The 21,437-nt window shown below is 48.9% G+C and overlaps 1 protein-coding gene across 1 annotated transcript in view; it reads left to right on the forward strand.

The window, feature by feature from the left end:
• The window catches only part of usp43b (ubiquitin specific peptidase 43b), a 56,160-nt gene that overhangs the window by 24,099 nt on the left and 10,624 nt on the right, over positions 1 to 21,437 (forward strand). The window contains exons 4-11 of the mRNA XM_030379823.1: positions 1,273 to 1,365; positions 4,431 to 4,566; positions 5,952 to 6,096; positions 11,788 to 11,938; positions 13,684 to 13,795; positions 16,762 to 16,874; positions 17,241 to 17,318; positions 19,349 to 19,478. Coding sequence (XP_030235683.1) covers positions 1,273 to 1,365; positions 4,431 to 4,566; positions 5,952 to 6,096; positions 11,788 to 11,938; positions 13,684 to 13,795; positions 16,762 to 16,874; positions 17,241 to 17,318; positions 19,349 to 19,478 — 958 coding nt within the window. The remainder of the gene's footprint in view (positions 1 to 1,272; positions 1,366 to 4,430; positions 4,567 to 5,951; positions 6,097 to 11,787; positions 11,939 to 13,683; positions 13,796 to 16,761; positions 16,875 to 17,240; positions 17,319 to 19,348; positions 19,479 to 21,437) is intronic.

The following is a 21,437-nucleotide window of genomic DNA, read 5'->3' on the forward strand; positions in this document are numbered from 1 at the left end:
ATTCTCCTTGTATCCCACGGGATGTTGTTCAGACGGTGAAGTTAAACAATGAATAAAGTGGGTCAGAGGGAAATCAATCACAGAGTTATCACGGCTGAAAGGAGAGAGAGCAGAACGGTCCGAGAGGAAACCAGGAGAAGAAAGGAGGGCTGATGGTTCTGACGTTACTATGGTAACGGCAAGGCCGGCCCCCCAATCTCCACCAATGACACCCCTCGTCGAGAGAAGGAGAGAGAATGAGAGAGAGAGAGAGAGAGAGAGAGAGAGAGAGAGAGAGAGAGAGAGAGAGAGAGAGAGAGAGAGAGAGAGAGAGAGAGAGAGAGATGCATAGCCCGAAAGAATTTCAAGCAAGCAGCGAGACAGAAGACAAGATAGAATCCAGCCTTACATGATCGTCATCTGAGTATACAACGCTGCACTACACAACGTATAAGAAGACAAGCCATCACAAAGACGAGCCGACACATGGATCCCCTTGGCAGTTGCGTACGACCCTTTCGTCGCCCCATGGGAAACCCTGTTGAAGGCATCAGCCCCGAGTCATTAACAACAGCAGCGCCGCTAAGCTAACACTGACGCAACAGGCTGGAAACTGCTGGGACTGTCTTTTCTTTCCCCTGTTCGTAGCTCCTAGTGGTAGAATCAACTATAACTTATCATCAACCTCCATAGCATCTCTCTCTCTCTCTCTCTCTCTCTCTCTCTCTCTCTCTCTCTCTCTCTCTCTCTCTCTCTCTCTCTCTCTCTCTCTCTCTCTCTCTCTCTCTCTCTCTCTCTCTCTCTCTCTCTCTCTCTCTCTCTCTCTCTCTCATCACTCACCGCTCCTCGTCTGAGCTGATCACGGCTCTCTCGGCCGATGCAACACCGCTCTGTTATTGCAGCGTCTGTCTGTCTGTCCTGACGGCGGCTCCTCCACCTGCTCCCTGTCCTCCTCCCCACAGGAGAGGGGGGTGGAGGGTGTGGCCGCTGGTCTCAAACACGTAGACCAATGGGGTCAGAGTTTAGGGGTCAGAGGTTAGGGGTGAGGGGTAAGGGGTTAGGGTGGGGGATCGGAATAGGCGGGAAAGCGAGTCCCACCTGGCCAGGCTACGGCTAACCATTTGACCTGACGACCCCTCCAGGCTAACATTACCACGGTTCACCTGTTAGCGGTTAGCATCAGCCCAGGACTGCCTGTGCTGATGCTAACTGCTAACAGATGAACCACAAATGAGCACATTGTGTGGCTGCGTGGCTGGGCTAACGTCTGGGTTCTGTTTATCTCCCCCCCAGGTCGTCTCTGACCTGCCCCCACTGTCTGAAGCAAAGCAACACCTTCGACCCCTTCCTCTGCATCTCGCTGCCCATCCCCCTCCGCCACACCAGGTGAGTCACTCACCTGGACCTCAGGGGGTTCAGGTACATGCAATGCTGTTCACTGGGGTCAGGGTTAATTCAGCTCCGGGGGTTCAGATTAATGCGGTGCTGTTCACTGGGTTAGGGTTCATTCAGCTTCATTCAGATCACATACGTTCAATCCAGTTTCATTTTTCTTTCTTTTCTTTCTTTCATTTTGTTTTATTACTTGGTATAGGCATCGGTTGCCTATATGGGCTACAAGCTGCTCGTATTCACTACTTTGTTCATCCTAATCGACTTTTTATGGTTCAGCATTGAATGTGCTGACTGATGAACACTGGCTCAGTCGACCAAGCATCCCGACACAGAATTAACACACAGAACCAGGGCAGCCAGGGTGTGAGAGAAGGTGTGAGACAGCGTGAGAGACAGCGTGTAAGAGCAGACAAAGGCCGTTCTCACGTGAAGTAATTCCACCTCCTGCGACACGGGGAGATGCCCTTGAGGAGGCGGAGGTAGAGCTGCTTCACGCTGCGCTGAGCCCACTTCCTGTGAGGAACGGCTGGACGTTCTGACGGTTTGTCCAGAGTCAGTCAGGGATGGCCGGTAATAATAGACCCCAGAACCGTTCCCCCTCGCTCTCTACTCACTCACTCTCTCTCTCTCTCTCTCTCTCTCTCTCTCTCTCTCTCTCTCTCTCTCTCTCTCTCTCTCTCTCTCTCTCTCTCTCTCTTTCTCTCTCTTCTGCTTCCTCCCCCCCCCCCCTGCTATCTTTCATCGTCTCTCCTCCTCACTTCTCCCTCTCTCCCTATATCTTTATCTGTGTCTCTCCTTAACTCGTTGCAATCCTCTTCCTCCCCTTTTCCTACCTCCCCATTTCTCCTGTTCTCTATCTCCTCCTCTCTCCCTCCCACTACACCCCTCTCTCTCTCTAGAACTCTGACGTCTATAATTTCACCGTTAAAACATCCACACCCTCTCCTTCGTCACCTCGTCCCAAAGCTCCCCATGAACATAAGAGAGGAATGACCCGTACTTCCCGTACACCTCGATAAAGGTGTAGGTGAATGCTGCTTTCACACTCCCTTCCCCCTGGTCTCCCCAGCCCCCCCCCCAGCCCCCCTCCCGTCCCGTTCCCCACCAGCGGGTTCTGTCATGTCTTCCTCCGCACTCACGCGCCTCCCTTCTAATTCAGGAGATCTTGCCGGCTTGTTCTAACAAATTGCTCACCAGCGTAAAAGTGCTCGGTCAGATACAGCGAGAAGGAAAACACCTCTGAGGATACGCTCTGCAATAAGCAGCAACACAGATGGGATTATGATAACACAAGTCACACCCAAATTTTGTAAACCACCGCACACAGATTCCTCTGAACCGACCGAAACACTAAAACACTGTTTATGGAGACATCTACATTGTGTTTACGGTCTGCACTGTTCACCGCTTGGAGGACATTTTTAATGGAAAATCGTTACAACATTAACATTAACAGTCTGTTGTAAAGCTCACAGAGTTGCTCATAAACACTCCTGGAATGGCTGTTTTTGATTATTTGTGTGGTCAGTGAAGTGTATCGGACGATGCATCACACTTCCTTCAATTACTTAAAACCATGATGCTCCTGCTGCTTCTACTCTTGGGGATTTCAGTGGCGATGTACTCTACTGAAACTGTAAAGCATTGAGGCTTCAAAGACATGTCTTAGTTCTTTCTTATTATGATTCATGATGTTTTTGTCAATAAACGTCAAAATCAACCCAGTGTTTCTGCGTGACCTATGACCATTACCCCTCAATGTCTAGACTACCGTAGGTCTCACTGTCTGTGTTGTGATAGGTCAATGGCAGGTCACCTGTCTCACTGTCTGTATTGTGATAGGTCGATGGCCGGTCACATGTCTTACCTTCTGTAATGTGATAGGTTGATGGCAGATCACCTGTCTGACCTTCTGTACTGTGAAAGGTTGATGGCAGGTCAACTGTCTCACCTTCTGTACTGTGATAGGTTGATTGCATGTTACCTGTCTCACCTTCTGTACTGTGATGGGTCAATGGCAGGTCACCTGCCTCCCCTTCTGTACTGTGATAGGTCGATGGCAGGTCACCTGTCTCACCTTCTGTAATGTGAAAGGTCGATGGCAGGTCACTTGTCTAACCTTCTGTGTTGTAATAGGTTGATGGCAGGTCACCGGTCTCACCTTCTGCATTGTGATAGGACGATGGCAGGTCACCTGTCTCACCTTCTGTGCTGTGATAGGTCGATGGCAGGTCGTCTCCAGAGTGTCTGTGCTGCTGCACCTGTGAGGTTGTCAGCAGTAACCGTGGCGACCTGGCCCCTCTCAGAGCCGTCTTCCTGCTTTTAAAAAATAGAAAACCAACTCCATTATTTTCGCGGACATAAAACTATGAACCCTAATGATCTATTATTAATGTTAAAATGTATCTGAATTATGCATGTGATTCTCTGTGTGTCCCTTCCTGTCCGAAAGAGAGGATGAGTGGGGGAGAGGGGTGAGAGGAGAGAGAGCACCAGAGAGGGGTGAGACACATAGGAGAGGGGGGGGAGAGGGGAGAGACATGGGGGGGGTAGAGAGGAGAGATGGAGGGCCTGAGAGGGAGGCTGATATAGAGGTGGATGAGTTAAAAGAGGAGAACGGTAGATAAAAACTGGGAGAGGGAAGAGAGAGAGAGAGAGAAAGAGAGGGAGAAAGAGAAAGCTAGAGGGAGAGATAAAGAGAGGGAGGGAGTGTCGGAGAGATATTGGAGGAGAGACCAAACACAGATACACAGAGGACAGGGAGGGAGGATAAAACCAGGGCTGAGGGGAGAGGGAATGGAGGAGGTGGAGGAGGAGCAGAGTAACAGTGTGTCCACCCTCCGCTGTGTGGAGGGTGGAGGAGGTCGGAGAAGGTGGAGGAGGTGTAGCAGCAGTGGTAAAGGTATCCCCCCCCTTCCAGGCCGCTATGTTTGGAGGAGGTGGAGATTGAGGTGGAGATGGAGGTGGAGGAGGAGGAGGAGGTGGAGGTTGAGGAGGAGGTGGAGGAGGAGGAGGTGTAGCAGCAGTCTTACAGTATCCCCCCCCCTCCCCCCCAGGCCACTGTGCGTCACCCTGGTGTTCAGCACGCGGGGCCAGCGGTACCTGCGTGTGGGGCTCTCTGTGCCGCTGCAGGGCTCCCTGGCCGGCCTGCGGAGGATGGTTGCTGACGAGGGACACATCTCCCCCGACCAGGTAACCACGGTACCCACATATTATTTGGCCATAAACTGAGCCATTTGAAGTTTAAAATTCATGGGGTCATGCATCCGTCTCATCGGAGACTGCAAAGGCGCTGTCTAAATATCAACTCGTCAGATTCAAATGCGCATGTGGCTCTTAAAGGGGATGGGAGATGGCACTCTCATTGGTTTCGGGCACGTTACGCTCAAACCCACACCCACGGGTAATTAGGCTACTTCAGGCCCAGGGCAACCCTTTTTAGATTTGCGTCGGGCACAAGAGTCATTTATCCGTCGGTATAATAGCAACATCGACATAGAACCGCCCACAAAGCTACTTGCGTTTGGCGCTTCACTCTTGCGTTTCAGACTGTTAAAATAGGGCACTATGTCTCTGTCTGTCTGTGTCTCTCTCTCTCTCTCTCTCTCTCTCTCTCTCTCTCTCTCTCTCTCTCTCTCTCTCTCTCTCTCTCTCTCTCTCTCCCTAACTCCCTCCCTTCTCTCTTACTGAATGTTTAGAGTGGGGGGGCTCAAAGCTGGTGGAGGATTCATGTTTGTCTTCAAGTCAAGTCAAGTCAATTTATTGTGTCTCCCAGGGGAGAAATTTGTTTGGATCTGGGCAATAGCTGCATCACATCAGTATGAAACAACATACAACATACAACATACAAACAGTTCATCACATGGGCAAGTGCAAAATTGTTGAACATAGTATTGGCAAATCACAGATACGAAAACAGTAAAAACTATTGAACAAACAGGCTCAAAAACTGTTGTACTTAGTATTGTGCAAACAATCATTCATGTGCAAAAATAGCAATCTGTAAATTCCCACACTCCTGTGCAAATAGCAATCACACCAAACACTCAGCATTCATCCTGACCAAAAACTGCTCCTCCATTCATACATCCATACCTGTGCAACAATAGCAATAGCAAACCAACCAGGCATACGATCAACATTAATTCTGGTCTCATTCATTCATCCTTGCATACTCATCTACCAGATCTTGTTCCCTGTGCATACAGTTATCCCTCCCCCCACTCCCCATATAGTCCTAGCTACCTATGCATTACTCCATCTCATAACATACATTCCACTGTAAAAAAAGACATTGCTTCTCACATGTTGTCATACATCTGTCATACGTCTTCTGCTTCTGTGCTGGGATTTGGAGGAGGAGGAGGAGGAGGAGTGGAGAGGTTAGGGATCAGAGGAGGAGTCCTTACCCTGGAGATGAACTCTGCATTACACCACACTGATGTCTCGTGTGTGTGTGTGTGTGTGTGTGTGTGTGTGTGTGTGTGTGTGTGTGTGTGTGTGTGTGTGTGTGTGTGTGTGTGTGTGTGTGTGTGTGTGTGTGTGTGTGTGCGCGTGTGTGTGTGTGTGTGTCTCAGGTCATCCTGACAGAGATCTACTCCAGCGGGTTTCAGAGGTCGTTCTTCGACGAGGACGACCTGACCTGCATTGCCGACAATGATGTCATCTACGCCTTTCAGGCTCCGCCCCTTTACATCAGAGCGGGATCCGCAAGGGTCTCAGGTGAACAAACACACACGCACAGTGGCGTAACTATCGGTAAGCAGGGTATGCGGGTGCGTACGGGCCTGGGGCCAATCAGGGGCCCCCCGTCAACAATCACCCCCCCCCCCCCCCCCGTCGTTGCCTTGTTACGCCACTGCACACATGAAAACTCACACATATGAACACACACACACACATACATGAATACACACACACCAACGCACATATAAACACACACAATAATATTTTACGATATACAAAAATAATTTTTTAACCTGTGTCTCGTAAAATGATATCCACACTCACCTTCAGAGCGTAATTCAACATGGACATAACACAATTTGTGAAACAATGTGCACCGTAGCTGTAGAGTGTAAACAAGTACTAAAACGGTATCGTACTAATGCTATTTAACATACCAATACAACTATTTATTACGCTAATGCTACTTCTGCAACTTATCATACTTCAAATACTTCTATGTATGATCCGAGTACTACAGCTACTTTACATTCTAATGCTACTTCTACTAATCATGATTATACTGCATGTAGTATTTATCATGCTACGAATGTATCTAACCATAATAAGGCTAAATCATAGTATTCTTCTTAAACTATGAAGCTTTATTTTCATGTTTAAACTCATTTTTTACTACAGCTCTCACCACGCTACTAGTATTGTAACTGGTATTTACTGTTTGATTATTGTGAACCCAAACGATGCAAAACCATCACCAAGACACATACAAACACACATATACACACACACACGTATAAACAAACCTACACATACACAACACACAGAAGGATTACACACACATAGACACATACACCCACACACACACACACATATATATACAACAAACACACCGACAAGTAAACACTAACACAAATAAAACACAGATAGAGAAGGATTACACACACATAAACACACGTACATATAAACACACACACACACAAACACAAACAGACACACACACACATAATCACACCCACATATATACATTTACACAAACGCACACACATGAAGATTACACACACAGAACAGTCCAAAAGACAGCCTACTCAGTGTATAATTTGCAGAGAGCTGGCTGATCACTATAATCAGGATGGCAGGAGGTCCATCACTCATTTTCAAAATGAGGGTTGCTAGTTGACTTCTCCTGGCAATTTGTTGAGATTTCCTAGGGGTCCTTACTGCTGTGAGAGCATTGTTTGATTTCCTGTGTGTGTGTGTGTGTGTGTGTGTGTGTGTGTGTGTGTGTGTGTGTGTGTGTGTGTGTGTGTGTGTGTGTGTGTGTGTGTGTGTGTGTGTGTGTGTGTGTGTGTGTGTGTGTGTATGGCGCCCAGTGGTTAGTTGTTAAACAGAGCTTTATAAATGAGTTTGTTCACCCTCCTGTAAAATAATATATTATAATATGTTATATTATGTAGGGGCTGTTTAATGGTGTACTTAAAGCCAGAGTTTGATGGTTTATTCCCAGTCCCTAGTCGGCCATTTTCTTTAATGATTGTAATCAATACGAACATGTATAGTATTGTATAATAAACTTGTGTTAAGGTTGATCTAGTGTCCCGGTGTATTAATAAAGGTGTTTCTGATATGAGCAGGATTATTTTTATGCAACTGCAAACTGCAAACAAAGCGAGAACATGAGCCTCACAGCTGCAGGGACAGACTCGTCAGATTGAGGTCAGATGAAATGCAAATATCAGAGTTTCAGACCTTCCTCTCTAATGTACCCCCAAAGCCCCGATATATGCCTTCAGTCACACCGAACCTCAGGTTCGCTGAGCCCTGGAGGATTGAGGGGTTCTCTCTGAGAAGAAGTAGAGACGAGACAGCAACGGGTCGGAAGAGCGAGGGAATGAGATGGGGCATAGGTTGAAAAAAGAGGTTGGACTGAACCTGCCCCCGACTAGGACATTGGTGGACTGTTATCATTAACCCCAACCATGATAATAAAACGATGACATAACGTTCAAACACCTTCCTAGAAGCAAGGAGTAAATGGACTATAAATTCTGACTTGAACTCCTTTATAAAGTTATCGTTGAGCCATTCCACCAGATCCAGAACCTTTTGCCAAGCAAACGCTCACCAATAAACACTTCCCTGCCCCCCCCCCCCCCCCCCCCCCCTCCTATCCAGCCTCAGACTTCAAGGCGGAGGAACTATAAATAATACTTTTCTCCCATTAGCGCTGGCAGTCCGCTACGAGCTCCGAGCCGGTAGTCCTTGTCCTGATCTTCATCAGGATCCCCTTACTGAGTCTGAGTGCCCCTCCATGAGGACCCAGGCATGAGGCTGCTGTGTCCCTCTGTCTGGACGTCTTCTGGGCTTTTCCGACAAAACCGCCTGGCCCGAAGCCCATTGGCTGGTGGAACATCAACAATCTATTACAACAACAGCAGGGATAGAGGGCTTAGTGGGAGCTGGCTGCAGACAGATTTTCCATTTCTGCACATCTATTTTACCTTCTGTTTATAAGTTGTGCCCGTACTTTCTGGGAAGGATTGTAAATGTAAAGGTGATTTGTTTCATTGACATCTTGTTATTTGCCTGCGAAGAACCTCATTAAAAACTTCAGCAGAAGAAAAAAGCACAGAGGCATCTCTGTGGGCAGCAGGAACGATGGTTGAATCTGGAGATCTTCATTCGTTGGTCTCCAGCCAAATGAGAGCTTGTCATTCCCTCAGAGCGTCATCGCCTCTGTCAGGAATCGATGGCGTTTACATGTAGAGGGCCGGTGATGGCTCCGTATCGCTACCTTAGATAATCTGTATGTCACGGCTCCTCTCGAGGAAGGATCCGGATGGTGGGCTGACTTTACGCCGCGTTAGAGAGAGAGGAGCGAGCGTTAAGTAGCTTCTGTAATTACCAAACCTGAAAGGGCTGTGATCCAGACGGGCTCCAATCAATTACCCATAAACGGCCAGGATGGGGTTGGAAAGGTCTGAGGGAGGGGTGGCTGGGAGGTGAACCCCAAGGGGGTTCTGGGGGGGGGGGGGGGGGGTCGCTTTGTATTCCTCTGATCGCAGGTGCCATGCTGAGGGTAACAGCCGGGGTAATGCCCCTGAGCAAGGCACTCCAGGGTTGTGGTAGTGGTTGCTTGTTGTGAACCTGTGGATCTGTTCGAGGTGCAGCTTCTAGTGGAACGGGCTTGGCTGATTTTATCAACATAATTAGTTTTAATTGCTGTTGTGTCCAAGGAAAAAACACGATTGGTTGTGCTGTCCTTAACTTAGAATGAGCCGTTTATATCCTGATCCCTTTCTTCCTTGAGAGCTGTTACCTCCAGTTTGGCAGACCACATAATAGAACTGATGAATCTACCAGGAATCTCCTCTCTGAAGAGCCTCCTTGCCCCCTCCTCTAACCCTGCAGTCCTCAGTGTGGCTGTAGGCTCCCCTGGCATAGTAACAGCCGTCCATATATCCACTTTATACATCCCTCTCTCTTAGAAACGCTTACTTATATAGCCTCCCTCAAACTGAGTTCTCAACAGAAACGATGACAACAGCTAAATCTAAAGCCCACATACACACACCATCACACCAACACACCTTCACACAAACACACCAACACACCATCACACCGCGGTGAAGAACAGAGATGGCCAATGGGATAAAAATACACTCAGTTGTAAAATACACACGAGTAACAAGACACCCACTGCTAATAAAACGCGTCTGAAGTCGGTTTTAAAAGCTTCATTAAACCATCAACCAGAGGAGAAGAGAGTATGAGAGAGATCTACGGACTCTGTGAAGGACACTCACAGTGGACCGGTCTTGGTCTAGCTCAGGTTCTGACGGAGGAGGTCAGAGTGTTTGTGTTGTCCCCATCAGGTTCACGCCCTGCGTTGGCCTTCAGGCAGAGCGGACCTCTTTGTTCATCCAGGGTGAGACGTTTCTCTCCGACTCCTTAAAGCAGAGTGGAGAGCGCGAGTTCAGCCCGGTGTTTATCAGGGTTATTCTTAGTCTGCAGAGCGGCTGGCCTGCTGCCCTTCTAAACCATTCAGGACTCAGACCCCCTCAGCGGACCCTCTAGTCCTGTTATCACTGGGACAGGAGAGAGGTCTCCTCAGGTCTGCTCCTGTCCTGTGTTCCCGATGACCAGAGAGAGGTCTCCTCTCAGGTCTGCTCCTGTCCATGTGAGGGTCCTCTCCATGGTTTCCCTGGCGTCTCCTGATGCAGGCAGCGCTCCAGGTGTGAACGCTCTGAATCTGATCTGGGGCCAGAGTGAACCCAAAGCCTGAGCCAAGCAGCATAATGAACTCCTAACGCTCACTGCCCAAGGTTCACTGCTTTAGATTACATCTTCTAGTTGAGAGGAAACAGATTTCCACAAATAGAAAGAGAAACAGCACCTCTGCAGCAACAGTTTACTGTGTGCCGGTGTTCAAGGTCTGAGCTCATGTCTGACAGCCATCTTGTGAAGGGGGGGCGGGCTGTGGTGCGGTGGGGGGGGGGTTGTTGCCGGGCAGGGTGTGTGTCCTGTTGGGACAGAGGTGTTTAATTATGGGATGTCATTTTGTTTGTCTAAGATTAGTGTTAGAGTCAGAGACCTTCCTATTGGCTTCGTGGGAATTCAGTAGAAGAAGAAAGGAGTCCATTAACCGTTCACCGCACGGCAGGACTTAATGTGATCTCCTTACCCTGTAGATCTAATCCTGTGTGTGTGTGTGTGTGTGTGTGTGTGTGTGTGTGTGTGTGTGTGTGTGTGTGTGTGTGTGTGTGTGTGTGTGTGTGTGTGTGTGTGTGTGTGTGTGTGTTCTGAGCTTCAACTTGTTTACTTTGTGTCTACTTTGCCACTATGCTGCAGAATGACTGGAATTTGCTGCAAGGTTTTCCAAACCTCCTACACACTCAGCAACCGCACACACACACACACACAAAGAGCCTCACACACACAAATACGCACACAAACACACACACACACACACACTCACAGCCTCACATACTCTCCCACATACCCGCACAGACAAGCACACGCAGCCACTCTCAAGCGCACACAAACTCTCTGCATGAGCACATACCGACCAACTCAAACACACAAAAACCATCACACACATCCACAAATAACCCCACGCACACACGAGGCAGAACTCTTCGTCTCTCACACCTCTGCCTCCGTCCAGAGGCCGGCAGCAGCAGGTTGTAAATTAAAAGCGCAGTTAATAGCATCCTTGGGAGCCTAATAGCCAATGAGAGGCCTCCGCTCGCCTGTCTGAGTTTATAAATCAGAGAACAACACAAGGTGACCTGCAGACATGGCTGAAGGGTTTCCCTCACAAACACACATACACACACACATACACACACACAAACACACACATACAAACACAAACATGCACTCACACAGGCGTGGCAGGCGGTGTTAACAATAGACTCAGGGCTGTCTGAGCTTGTCATGGTTCTCGTCAGAACCCACGAAAATTAGGATTTTATTCTAATTGCAAACTTTATGTGTTTCTCTATATTAATGTGGTCATAGTTATAGTCAAATTTTCTCCATCTCTCTCCGTCTGTCTCCTTGGTTCTCTCTCTGTGTCTCTCTCCCTGTGTGTGTGTGTGTGTGTGTGTGTGTGTGTGTGTGTGTGTGTGTGTGTGTGTGTGTGTGTGTGTGTGTGTGTGTGTGTGTGTGTGTGTGTGTGTGTGTGTGTGTGTGTGTGTGTGTGTCTGTGTCTGTGTCTGTGAACAGGGTACCACCACAGCCTGCCGTCCTCGCCCTTCTCCTCTGGTCCTGAAGGTCAAAGGTTACCCCCGTCGGGCACGCTGTCGTCTGAGTTCCTGAACCAAGGCGGCCCCGCCCGCATCCTGCTGCTGGTCTGCAACGCCGCGCAGAACGTCAGGTAAAGGACCTCCAGACCGGGGTACTACCGGGTACTACCAGGTACTCTGACCGTCAGGTAAAGGACCTCCAGATCGGGGTATGAGCAGGTACTCTGACCGTCAGGTAATCGCTGCTCAGACAGAGTGACACACTCACACACTGTGGCGTAATACAATAAGAGAGTCTGAAAAGCTAAACTTTCACAGCCCAGACATAGCTCCACACGTCCAAACACACCGTGCCGCGGCTGGCTCTTGGTCGTTTCTCTAAATTGGAGGATTATTTCAGTCAAAGTCATAAAATTGCAGATAACAATGTTACATTCATGTTAGACAAATGGCAACGATTAAAACAAGGAAAAAAATTATACTCTTAACACCAGGAAGTGTAATTCCACCTGGCTACATAAACACTGTAGGAACTCCCCAGTGGAGTCATGTGACCCTGAAGTTCTAGAAGAGCCCTTCTCTCAGAGAGAACTCCAAATCTCAATTATATGTATGATATAAACATCGGACCCATGGTGGCTTTTAGACACCTAGGTAATGGGTTCAGATGCACCTAGGAAGGGTTCAGATGCACCAAGAATTCTTCGCTCAGAATTCTTAGTGTGTGCCTCGGTCTCTAAGTCCGTGAAATGGGGACCTGGATTAGTTTGTTTGCGGACGCTATAGTGAACGACGCCGCAAGAAGAGGGGACAGGAACAAATGTCACGACAGAGACAGCGCCACTAATTAACCCGAGGTCTCTGAGCACCGCCCAGTCCTTTAGTGCTCCTGAGACAGATCAGGTCAGCCTCCTACAATCACAACACCAGGGAATGATATTAGCCATCAGGCCAAGGGCTGTGCATTGAAATGTCTCCAATGTGTGTGTGTGTGTGTGTGTGTGTGTGTGTGTGTGTGTGTGTGTGTGTGTGTGTGTGTGTGTGTGTGTGTGTGTGTGTGTGTGTGTGTGTGTGTGTGTGTGTGTGTGTCTGTGTGTGTGTGTGCGTGCGTGTGCTTCATTACATCTTTGAGTGAAGAATATTAATATGTGTGTGCGCACATATTCTCACACACGCATCTTTGACACGTGCACACAGAGGAGAATCCAGAGATGAGTGTGTGAGCCTGTTAACGGGCGTGTCATGTGATCTTCACTCTGAACCCGAGGCCCCCCCCTCCTCAATCCCATCATGCTCTCTGCTCTCTGCAGATGTTCACAGGAAGAGATAATGAGATCGGCCCTCAGGAGCCGCTGAGGGCCAAAGCAATCCTGCCTTCAATTAGCACGGATGGAGAGGGGGCCCTGGGTCTGGCAGCAGGGCCCCGCTCCACCACCTAGACGGGGCCCTGCTCCACCTTGGCCCCCTGGTGGAGAGGTGGCCCCTCTCGGGGGCCCTGGGTCAGTCACTAGGGCCCCGCTCCACCGTCTAGGCCGCCGGGCCCCCCTTGTGGAGAGGAGGCCCCTCTCAGGGTCCGTTTGGAGGAGTCCCGACAGAAGTAAGGAGGAGGTGGAGGAGGTGGAGAAGTGGCGACCGTAGTAAGGAGGAGGTGGAGGAGGCAGAGGACTTGCCACAGTAGTAAGGAGGAGGTGGTGGAGGAGGAGCAGTGGCGACCGTGCTAAGGAGGAGTTGGGGGAGGTTGGGGAGTAACGACCGCAGTAAGGAGGAGGAGGAGGTGGAGGAGTAGTGACCGCAGTAAGCAGGAGGAGGAGGTGGAGGAGTGTGTGTGGCAGGATCCTGTGTCGACGTCTCTCTCTCTCTCTCTCTCGCCCCCCAGGTTCGGGCCTCCCTTCCTGATGCGTGAGGACCGCTCTATCTCCTGGGACCAGCTGCAGCAGAGTGTCCTCAGTAAGCTGTATTACCTGATGATCAACGGAGCGCAGGCTCAGGTAGCCAATCACAGGCCTCCTCTCACAGTCAGATCAATACCACAGCCAATTACACGCCTTCTCTCACAATCACAGATATATCACAGCCAATCACACGCCTTCGCTCACACTCAGAGACACAGCCAATCACACACCTTCTCTCACGGTCAGAGAAACACCACAGCCAATCTCACACATTCTCTCACATGCAGAGGAACACGTCAACCAATAACACGCCTTCTCTCACACTCAGAGACACAGCCAATCACACGCCTCCTCTCATGGTCCGAGAAACACCACAGCCAATCACACGCCTTCTCTCACAGTCAGTACAATACCACAGCCAATCACACGCCTCCTTTCACAGTCAGAAAAATACCACAGCCAATCGACCTCAGCTTAAAAAAGATAAAGCAATCTGCCTTTCAGATTCCTCGGTTGTCTCAATTAAAAACAACAACATCCCATCCAATTATTTGCCCAACCATCGTCATGGTAACAACAACAACATGAGAATGATGAGCGGCTGGAGGGCAGCGTTGTTTCCACAAAGGGCCGGTTCAACCCATTGGGTCTTAATGAGTGCTTAACGAGCCGTCCTTAACAAGTGCTGCTTAACGCGCGATGCACTTAGCCAATATACAATGATACGTTTAATTGTGAGACATTTGCATATATATTGCCATGAGACTTCCCTGTGTTGGCGAGCCGGCTGTGATTGGTGGACGGCATGTGGCCCACTGTGTCGTCCTCTCCTGAGTGATGAGGTAGGCCAGCGGTACGGCAGCTTAATGAAACTGATGAACACCGCTCAGACTGACGGTATGTGTGTCTGGGAGGACGTCTGACTATCTGACATCCCTTATCTGCTCTGTCTGGCTGTCTGTCTGTGTGTGTGAGAGTGGGTATGTGTCTGTGTGTGTGTTTCTACATACTGTATGTACACACACACTACATGCTGTACACACACACTACATACTGTACATAGACACAGACACACTACATACTCTATGTACTGACACACACACACCATCATTTTTGCGAAAATTACAGCATCAAGTATTTACCAAAGCGGTGTAATACCTTTAATTATGGACTGTTTATCCCATGGCCTCATGTTTGTTGACATGTCTTCCAAACACTGACCAGTCAGACGACGGGATTTGCAGTCCACCAATCAAAGCACAGCGCTCTGAAACCTGACTGAACCTCTGCACTTTGAAACCTGACACCTCCCTCACTTGGACATTCATTTGAATTTGGAGATCAGAGTTGTGTTTCTATCCAGGCCTCTTCGTGGAGGTCTCAGTGGGCCATGAGGTTTAGGCTCTGCTGGTTCAGCCTGAGCCAGTGGGAGGAGGTCCTCCACGACCGAGCAGGGGTGACTGTGGACCTCTGTGTCTTACAGCCCTGTCTGGGTGGTCTTCACACGTCACGCCTGTAACCTTACGCTCAGACAGAGAGGGAAACTAGTTTCGCCTTCCCTCTCGTTGTTTGTCTTGCATTTAAATTGTGGGCGTTTACTAGATTCTTTTATCGAAAGGGACTTACAATAAGTATTTTTAATTTGTCAGAAGAAAGAGAAACAACAATATATCTCTGTCGGTACAGTAAGGATGTTCATAGAACCAAGTGACGAGCACTAACAATCACCATTCCCTGTATACAACAGAGATAGCTAGGGTAAGATGCTACACAATGCTAAGAACTGTTTTTAAGTGCCGGTATGTACAACATAAAATAAGTTTGTAAGGACGGGGGTGTGGGGGGGCTAAGGGGAAGGCTGTGCAGGGTCTAGGTGAGCTCTTCCCCCTGAGGTCTCTGTGAGCCGTGCGTCCGAGACGGTGTTGGAGGTGTCAGAGCAGTAGAAGCGAGGAACACGTGGCGTCCGCTAGCTCCCCCCCGTGTCACCCACACCCCCGTCAGGCGTGAGCTCCCTGCACTCTGACGCCTCAAGGCCTGATGTGGTCGGTTTGGTTTGGAGGTGAGCCAAAGTCTCAGCTCCCTGGAGGACTGAGACGTCCTCCTCTCTGAGAGACACAGACCGCAGCAGGACCTGTTCCTGAGGACCCAAGCGTGTTCCTGTGTGTCTGCGCCCATCTCCATGGTCCATTAGAACAGGGTCTGGGTGAAGAGAAGCTTTATTGCTTTCTGAGGAGAGAAGCGCTCCAGCCAGATGGATCTCTAGCTATTCCCTCCCATGGTGAGGCTGTGATCCAACCTGCCCTCTGTACTCTACTATCTGCCCCGACTGCAGACATTGGGGATCAAACCCAAGACCTTTCTCCTGGCCACTAGACCCCTAGCCACTAGACTATCCTGCCCCCCGGCCAGAGGTCAAAGGTCACTTTGATCAGGTAGAGATTGTCGCAGAGCTTCTTGAATCTGAGTTGTTCACTCCGTGGTGGAGCCCCGGAGTGTGGTCGTGGTTTACAGCACGTTTACGGTTCTTATTTTCCTGTAATACTCGTATACCAAATGTCTAAGATTCAGCGCGTTGTTTAATGACACGCATCGAGTACAACAAGCTGAGCTGAGAAGTCATGGATTGTACGACTTTAATGTATGGTCTATAAAATTATACCTTAACTCATCTCAAACTTTAAGTTACGATGCATCATCATAAAAGATGATCTTCTTTATTGGTACAGCCCACCACATAGGCATATTCAGATTCAGACTTTATTGTCATTGTTCTAACTTGTACAATGAAATTGGGGTGGTGCTCACTACCCATAGTGCAAAATAAAGTGCAAAATAAAGCAGTGCAAAAATACAAACACGAACAACAGCAATAGGCACAATAAATATAAATATGCAGGCATAAAATATAAGTGTCTTTTTTAAATAAATAAATATGATTTCACATGTCCATTGGGGGGCGGGGTCAGGCGTTAAGTAGACGAATTGCCCAGGGGTAGAATATATATATTGAGGTCTTTGGTTAGATTTGTCCTCACTGTGTTGCCGTCTGCTTGTGTCCACAGAACGCCCGAGTGTTGTTCAACGTCCGCGTCGTGGGCGGGGCCTCTAGCTCAGGACCCTACTGCTACCTGTCGCCGCAGGATGGCCGGCCCCTCTACCACCCCGCCGTGGAGCGGTAAGCAACCCTCTAACCCTGTCTACCAACCCTCTACCGCCCCTCTACCCCCTCCCCTCTGTCCGTCTGTCTGTTTGTCTGTATCGTCTCTATCATCTCTCCCTCTCTCCGTCTCTCTGTCTCTCCTATCTGTCTCTCCTCTATGTCTCTCCTCTCTCCCTCTCCGTCCCTTTCTCGCCTCTCATTTCGTTCTGTAACTTCTTTCTCCACCTTGAGAGCAGTGTTCCCTAGAGGCTAGAGACCCACGGTGCAGGTTTAGTGTGTCTCAATCCGCCTATAGAGGGAGCAGCCTTCACTGTCAGTGAACAGTGGGTGACCTTACAGTCCTGCTCCTGTTGGATAACCCTTGACCTTTGCTCCCTGCAGGGCTCTGAGGCAATGCGGGTCGGGGGGCCCCCCCCATGTCAAGCTGATCATCGAGTGGGAGCCCCGAGTCAAAGACTGGTCAGTGATGTCCTAACTACTACTGTTAAATGATCTATTATTCTGATATGATATATTATACCACTGATGAAGACCAACCCTGGACTCTGATGCTCTCCACTGACCAGTGGCTGTTAACTCCTCTGGGATAAAGCCTCCACTAAATACCTAAAGGAAATATAATAACCACCCTGCTCCCCAGTCTCTCTCTCCCCCCTCTCGGCATTCAATACCATAATTCCCCCCAGCCTGATCCAAAAGTTGAGGTTGTTTTGAATCAACACCCAAATATGCAACTTGGTGCTCAGCTTCCTCACTTACCGCCCCCAGGGGGTCAGAGTGGGGGGAGGTGTAATGTCAGGACCCATCCTCCACAAGGGCACCCCCCAGTGGTGCATTCTACCACTGCTCTACCACATCTACGCGCATAACTGCATAGCCTCCTGCAGTTCAACTTCCATAATCAGGTTCGCTGATGACACTGCGGTGCTGGGTCTTATCACCGACAACAACGAGCAGGGCTACCTGAACCTAGTAGCAGACCTGGCACCGTGGTGTAAAGGCAACCACACACCGGACCAACTGCCCGATTTCGTCGGTAAATGAAGTCGGGCTATTTAATCTGGCTGACTCGAACACCGACATGGGCGGCACACACCTACGGGATTCCAGCCGACGCTGTACGTTCCGCGCTTGCGCGAGATGTAATGTTTCCAAAACAACAGGCGGCGCTAATCTGGCTTCACTGATTAGCTAGTCAAGCTGCTAGCCCTCCACCAATCAAAATGGTAAAAGAATGACCGACTCGAATGGGCGATTACACATGTTAGATCGGCTGAAATGAACGCCGACGTGGCCGATTTCAGCGACCACGGCAAATAGACTTATGTCACTGACGCCGATTTTCTTACTGACGCCGATTTTCGGTCCGGTGTGGGCTTGACTTTAGACCAACAACCTGGCCCTTAATATTAACAAGACTATGGATTATGGAAGATGGTGGATTTCAGGAGGAAGCAGGGCAGTGGGCTCACCCAACTCAACATTAGTGGAGAACCTGTGGAAAGGGTCCCCAGTTTTAAGTACCTGCGGGTGAACCTCACTCGGGACCTCTCATGGTCTCTGCACACAAAGCACTTGGTCTCCAAATCGGACACCAAAAGGCATCGGCTGTACTTCCTCTGGCGGCTGACGAAGTTCAAGGCCTCCCCCTCAATCCTGAGGACCTTCTACTCTGCAGCTGTCGAGAGCAGTCTCACAGGTTGCATATCAGCCTGGTATGGAAGCTGCACTGCACAAGACCGGGCTGTCCTGCAGAGGGTGGTAGAGCGAACCATTAGGTCATCCCTCCCCAACCTGGAAGATACATAAAGCACGAAGGTTAGGGCCAGAGCAAAGAAAATCAGGCAAGAAGCCTCTCACCCAAGTGCTGTCCTCTTGACCCTGCTGCAGTCAGGCAGACGCCTACGTTGCCTTAAAGCGCGGACTGAGGGACTGAGGAGGAGCGTCTGTCCGCAGGCAGTTAGACTGCTTAACTCCGGTGGACTATAACTGGCACTTGTGCACTCTTGCACAATTTTCTAGGCACTTTTATATCTCACCTCACCTCAAAAAGTTATTTAAATTACTTTTTAAATTACTATTTATTTCAGATTTTAGTAATTTGCACAAATAACCCCTTTTAATTTAACGGTATGTAAAATGTTATTATTTACAAACATGTGACCAATAAAAAAACATTGAACTTTGATCGTTGAAATCTATGTTCCTCTCTCTCTTTCTCTCAGCCTTCTCTCTCACTATCTCTCTCTGTTCCTCCCTATCCCTTTCTCTCAACCTCCTCTCTCTTTCTCTTTCTCTTTCTCTCACTTCCTTCCTCCTCTTACTCACTGACTGTTACTATAAATGTAAAGCATGTATATATTACAGGACAAAGAAATCAACCCCCTGTGAAGGGGGTTCTGGTGGGGGTCTGGTCTATGGTCTGACCGGGATCTGACCGGGGGTGTGATGGTGTGACGGGGGTCTGATGAGTGGCAGTGTCTCCACAGCCTGTTCGGGAACATCCAGGAGGAGGTGGTGAAGGACGCGGAGAGCGTGCGCGGCCAGCAGCAGCAGCACGTCCAGCAGCTCAGCTGCTCTCTGGACGAGTGCTTCTCCCTCTACACCAAGGAGGAGCAGGTATGTTGCCACGGCGACCCGCCTCCTCCCCGGGGGGAGTTGGACTCTAAATCTATCATTCCACACGGCTCCAGTTAATTTAAGGCCAGTGAGACAAACAACAGCACAACCTGTCGAGGGTCTACGGGGGGACTCATGAAGGGGGGCTGCTGTTGTTCTATGCAGTAGAGGATCAGGGTGAGTGTCGGGGAACCATCGCCAGACGAGGACTCCGACGGCCCCGGACACTGCAGTGGCCCTGTACTATAGAAATTACATCTTGAATGAGAAAGCTTTCAGAAATTCCTCCGTTCTCTTGCTCTACCCCTCTCTCTCTCTCTCTCTCTCTCTCTCTCTCTCTCTCTCTCTCTCTCTCTCTCTCTCTCTCTCTCTCTCTCTCTCTCTCTCTCTCTTCTCTCTCTCTCTCATGCATTGAAATTACTTAATTTGTTTTTTCATTATTCTATGTTCTATTCATTCCTCCCGCTAGCGCATGGGTCAGGAAATGGGCAGAGATTGTAAATAGCTGTCGTCATGATGACAACAAGACTGTTGCGTATTCAGTCCTATTATGTGCAGGTCCTGTTATTCCACAACACCATCAGAGGGCGAACTTGCCTAGTGTTGTACTGATACTGTGTAGTGTGATGTAGAGTGAAAGGAGAAGAAGACAGTGATACACGTTGATTAAACTTACAGTGCCCTTCTCGTTCTTTATTTCTTTATATTTGGGAGTACAAGCCTAGTATAGAACAAATTGGCGACAAGGATGATGAATACAGTACCTCTATCTGTGTTATTTCTGCCGTGTGCCCGACAACCTACAATTCTGTTCGACACTTGGGCTAAAATGTTTGAGAACTATCTACTAGCCATACTCACAGATGGGGACGACTGGCCAGACACGAGGTTACGTGCAATCCTCTTAAATAGTCTGGGTTCAGAGGGCCAGCGTGTGTTTTACACACTTGCAAATGCAGGTGCGTCCTACAAAGAAGCAATGGATGCACTGCGTGCACACTATATCCCTGCAATAAACTTTGTGGTGGAACGTCACAAGTTCAGATAAAGAATTCAGAAATCAGAGGAGACCATTACAGAGTATGTTGCCGCTTGGCGCGAGCTAGCCACAACGTGCGGGTTTGAAGATAACAGAGACGAAATGTTATATGATCAGAATTTGATCATGTATGTAAGCATGCAAGCTGCGCTAAAGTGCGCGACAGACTGTTAGTGCAAAGTGATGCAAACTTGACACTAGAGATATTAGAGATGCTGTATAGAGATGCTGTCTTAGGTGTGGGTCATCTACTCATCTTGTAAATGCTCCTGACTGCCCTGCGCTGAAAATTACCTGCTGGAAATGCAATAAAATGGGACACTTTGCAAAAGCATGTAAGTCTTCTGAAAAGCCAGCCAAAAATGTAAGTGTAGTTAGCGTGCTGTGAATTTATCAAAATCAGCCAGCTCAGAAAATAATGTGTGAAGTGACTATTTATGCAAAGTCAACTTCCTGACCAGTAGAACTAGTGGTAGATAGAGCTGCTGCTGTGTCTATTATTCCTGAACCTGTCTACAGAGAACATTTCAGTAATGTGCCCCTGACTAACCAAAAGTGAAGTTAGTGTCATACACAAAGTCAGATATCCAAGTACTAGGCTGCCTATCAGCTACAGTGAAGCATGCTAATACTACAGCACCAGCTATATTATATGTGGTGGAAAAGGCAGGTACTGCTGTCTATGGAATGGACTTATTCAGGGCACTTGGACTTTCCATTGTGAGCAATACTGTGCTCTCACCTGCGGCTCCAGTGTCTGAGGTCAAAACTGGGCCAGTGACCGGTGAGAAACTGGGCTTAGCCAAGGACTTTCTCCACTGGGTGAAAGTGAAGGAGGGCAATGAAGCAGTACAGACCGTTCAACAGAAACTGCAGAGACTTCCTCTCTCCGTGAGACAAGCCAGGTGCTATTTTGCAGT

Source organism: Gadus morhua, chromosome 2 (assembly GCF_902167405.1).
Source record: "Gadus morhua chromosome 2, gadMor3.0, whole genome shotgun sequence".
Classification (NCBI taxonomy): domain Eukaryota; kingdom Metazoa; phylum Chordata; class Actinopteri; order Gadiformes; family Gadidae; genus Gadus; species Gadus morhua.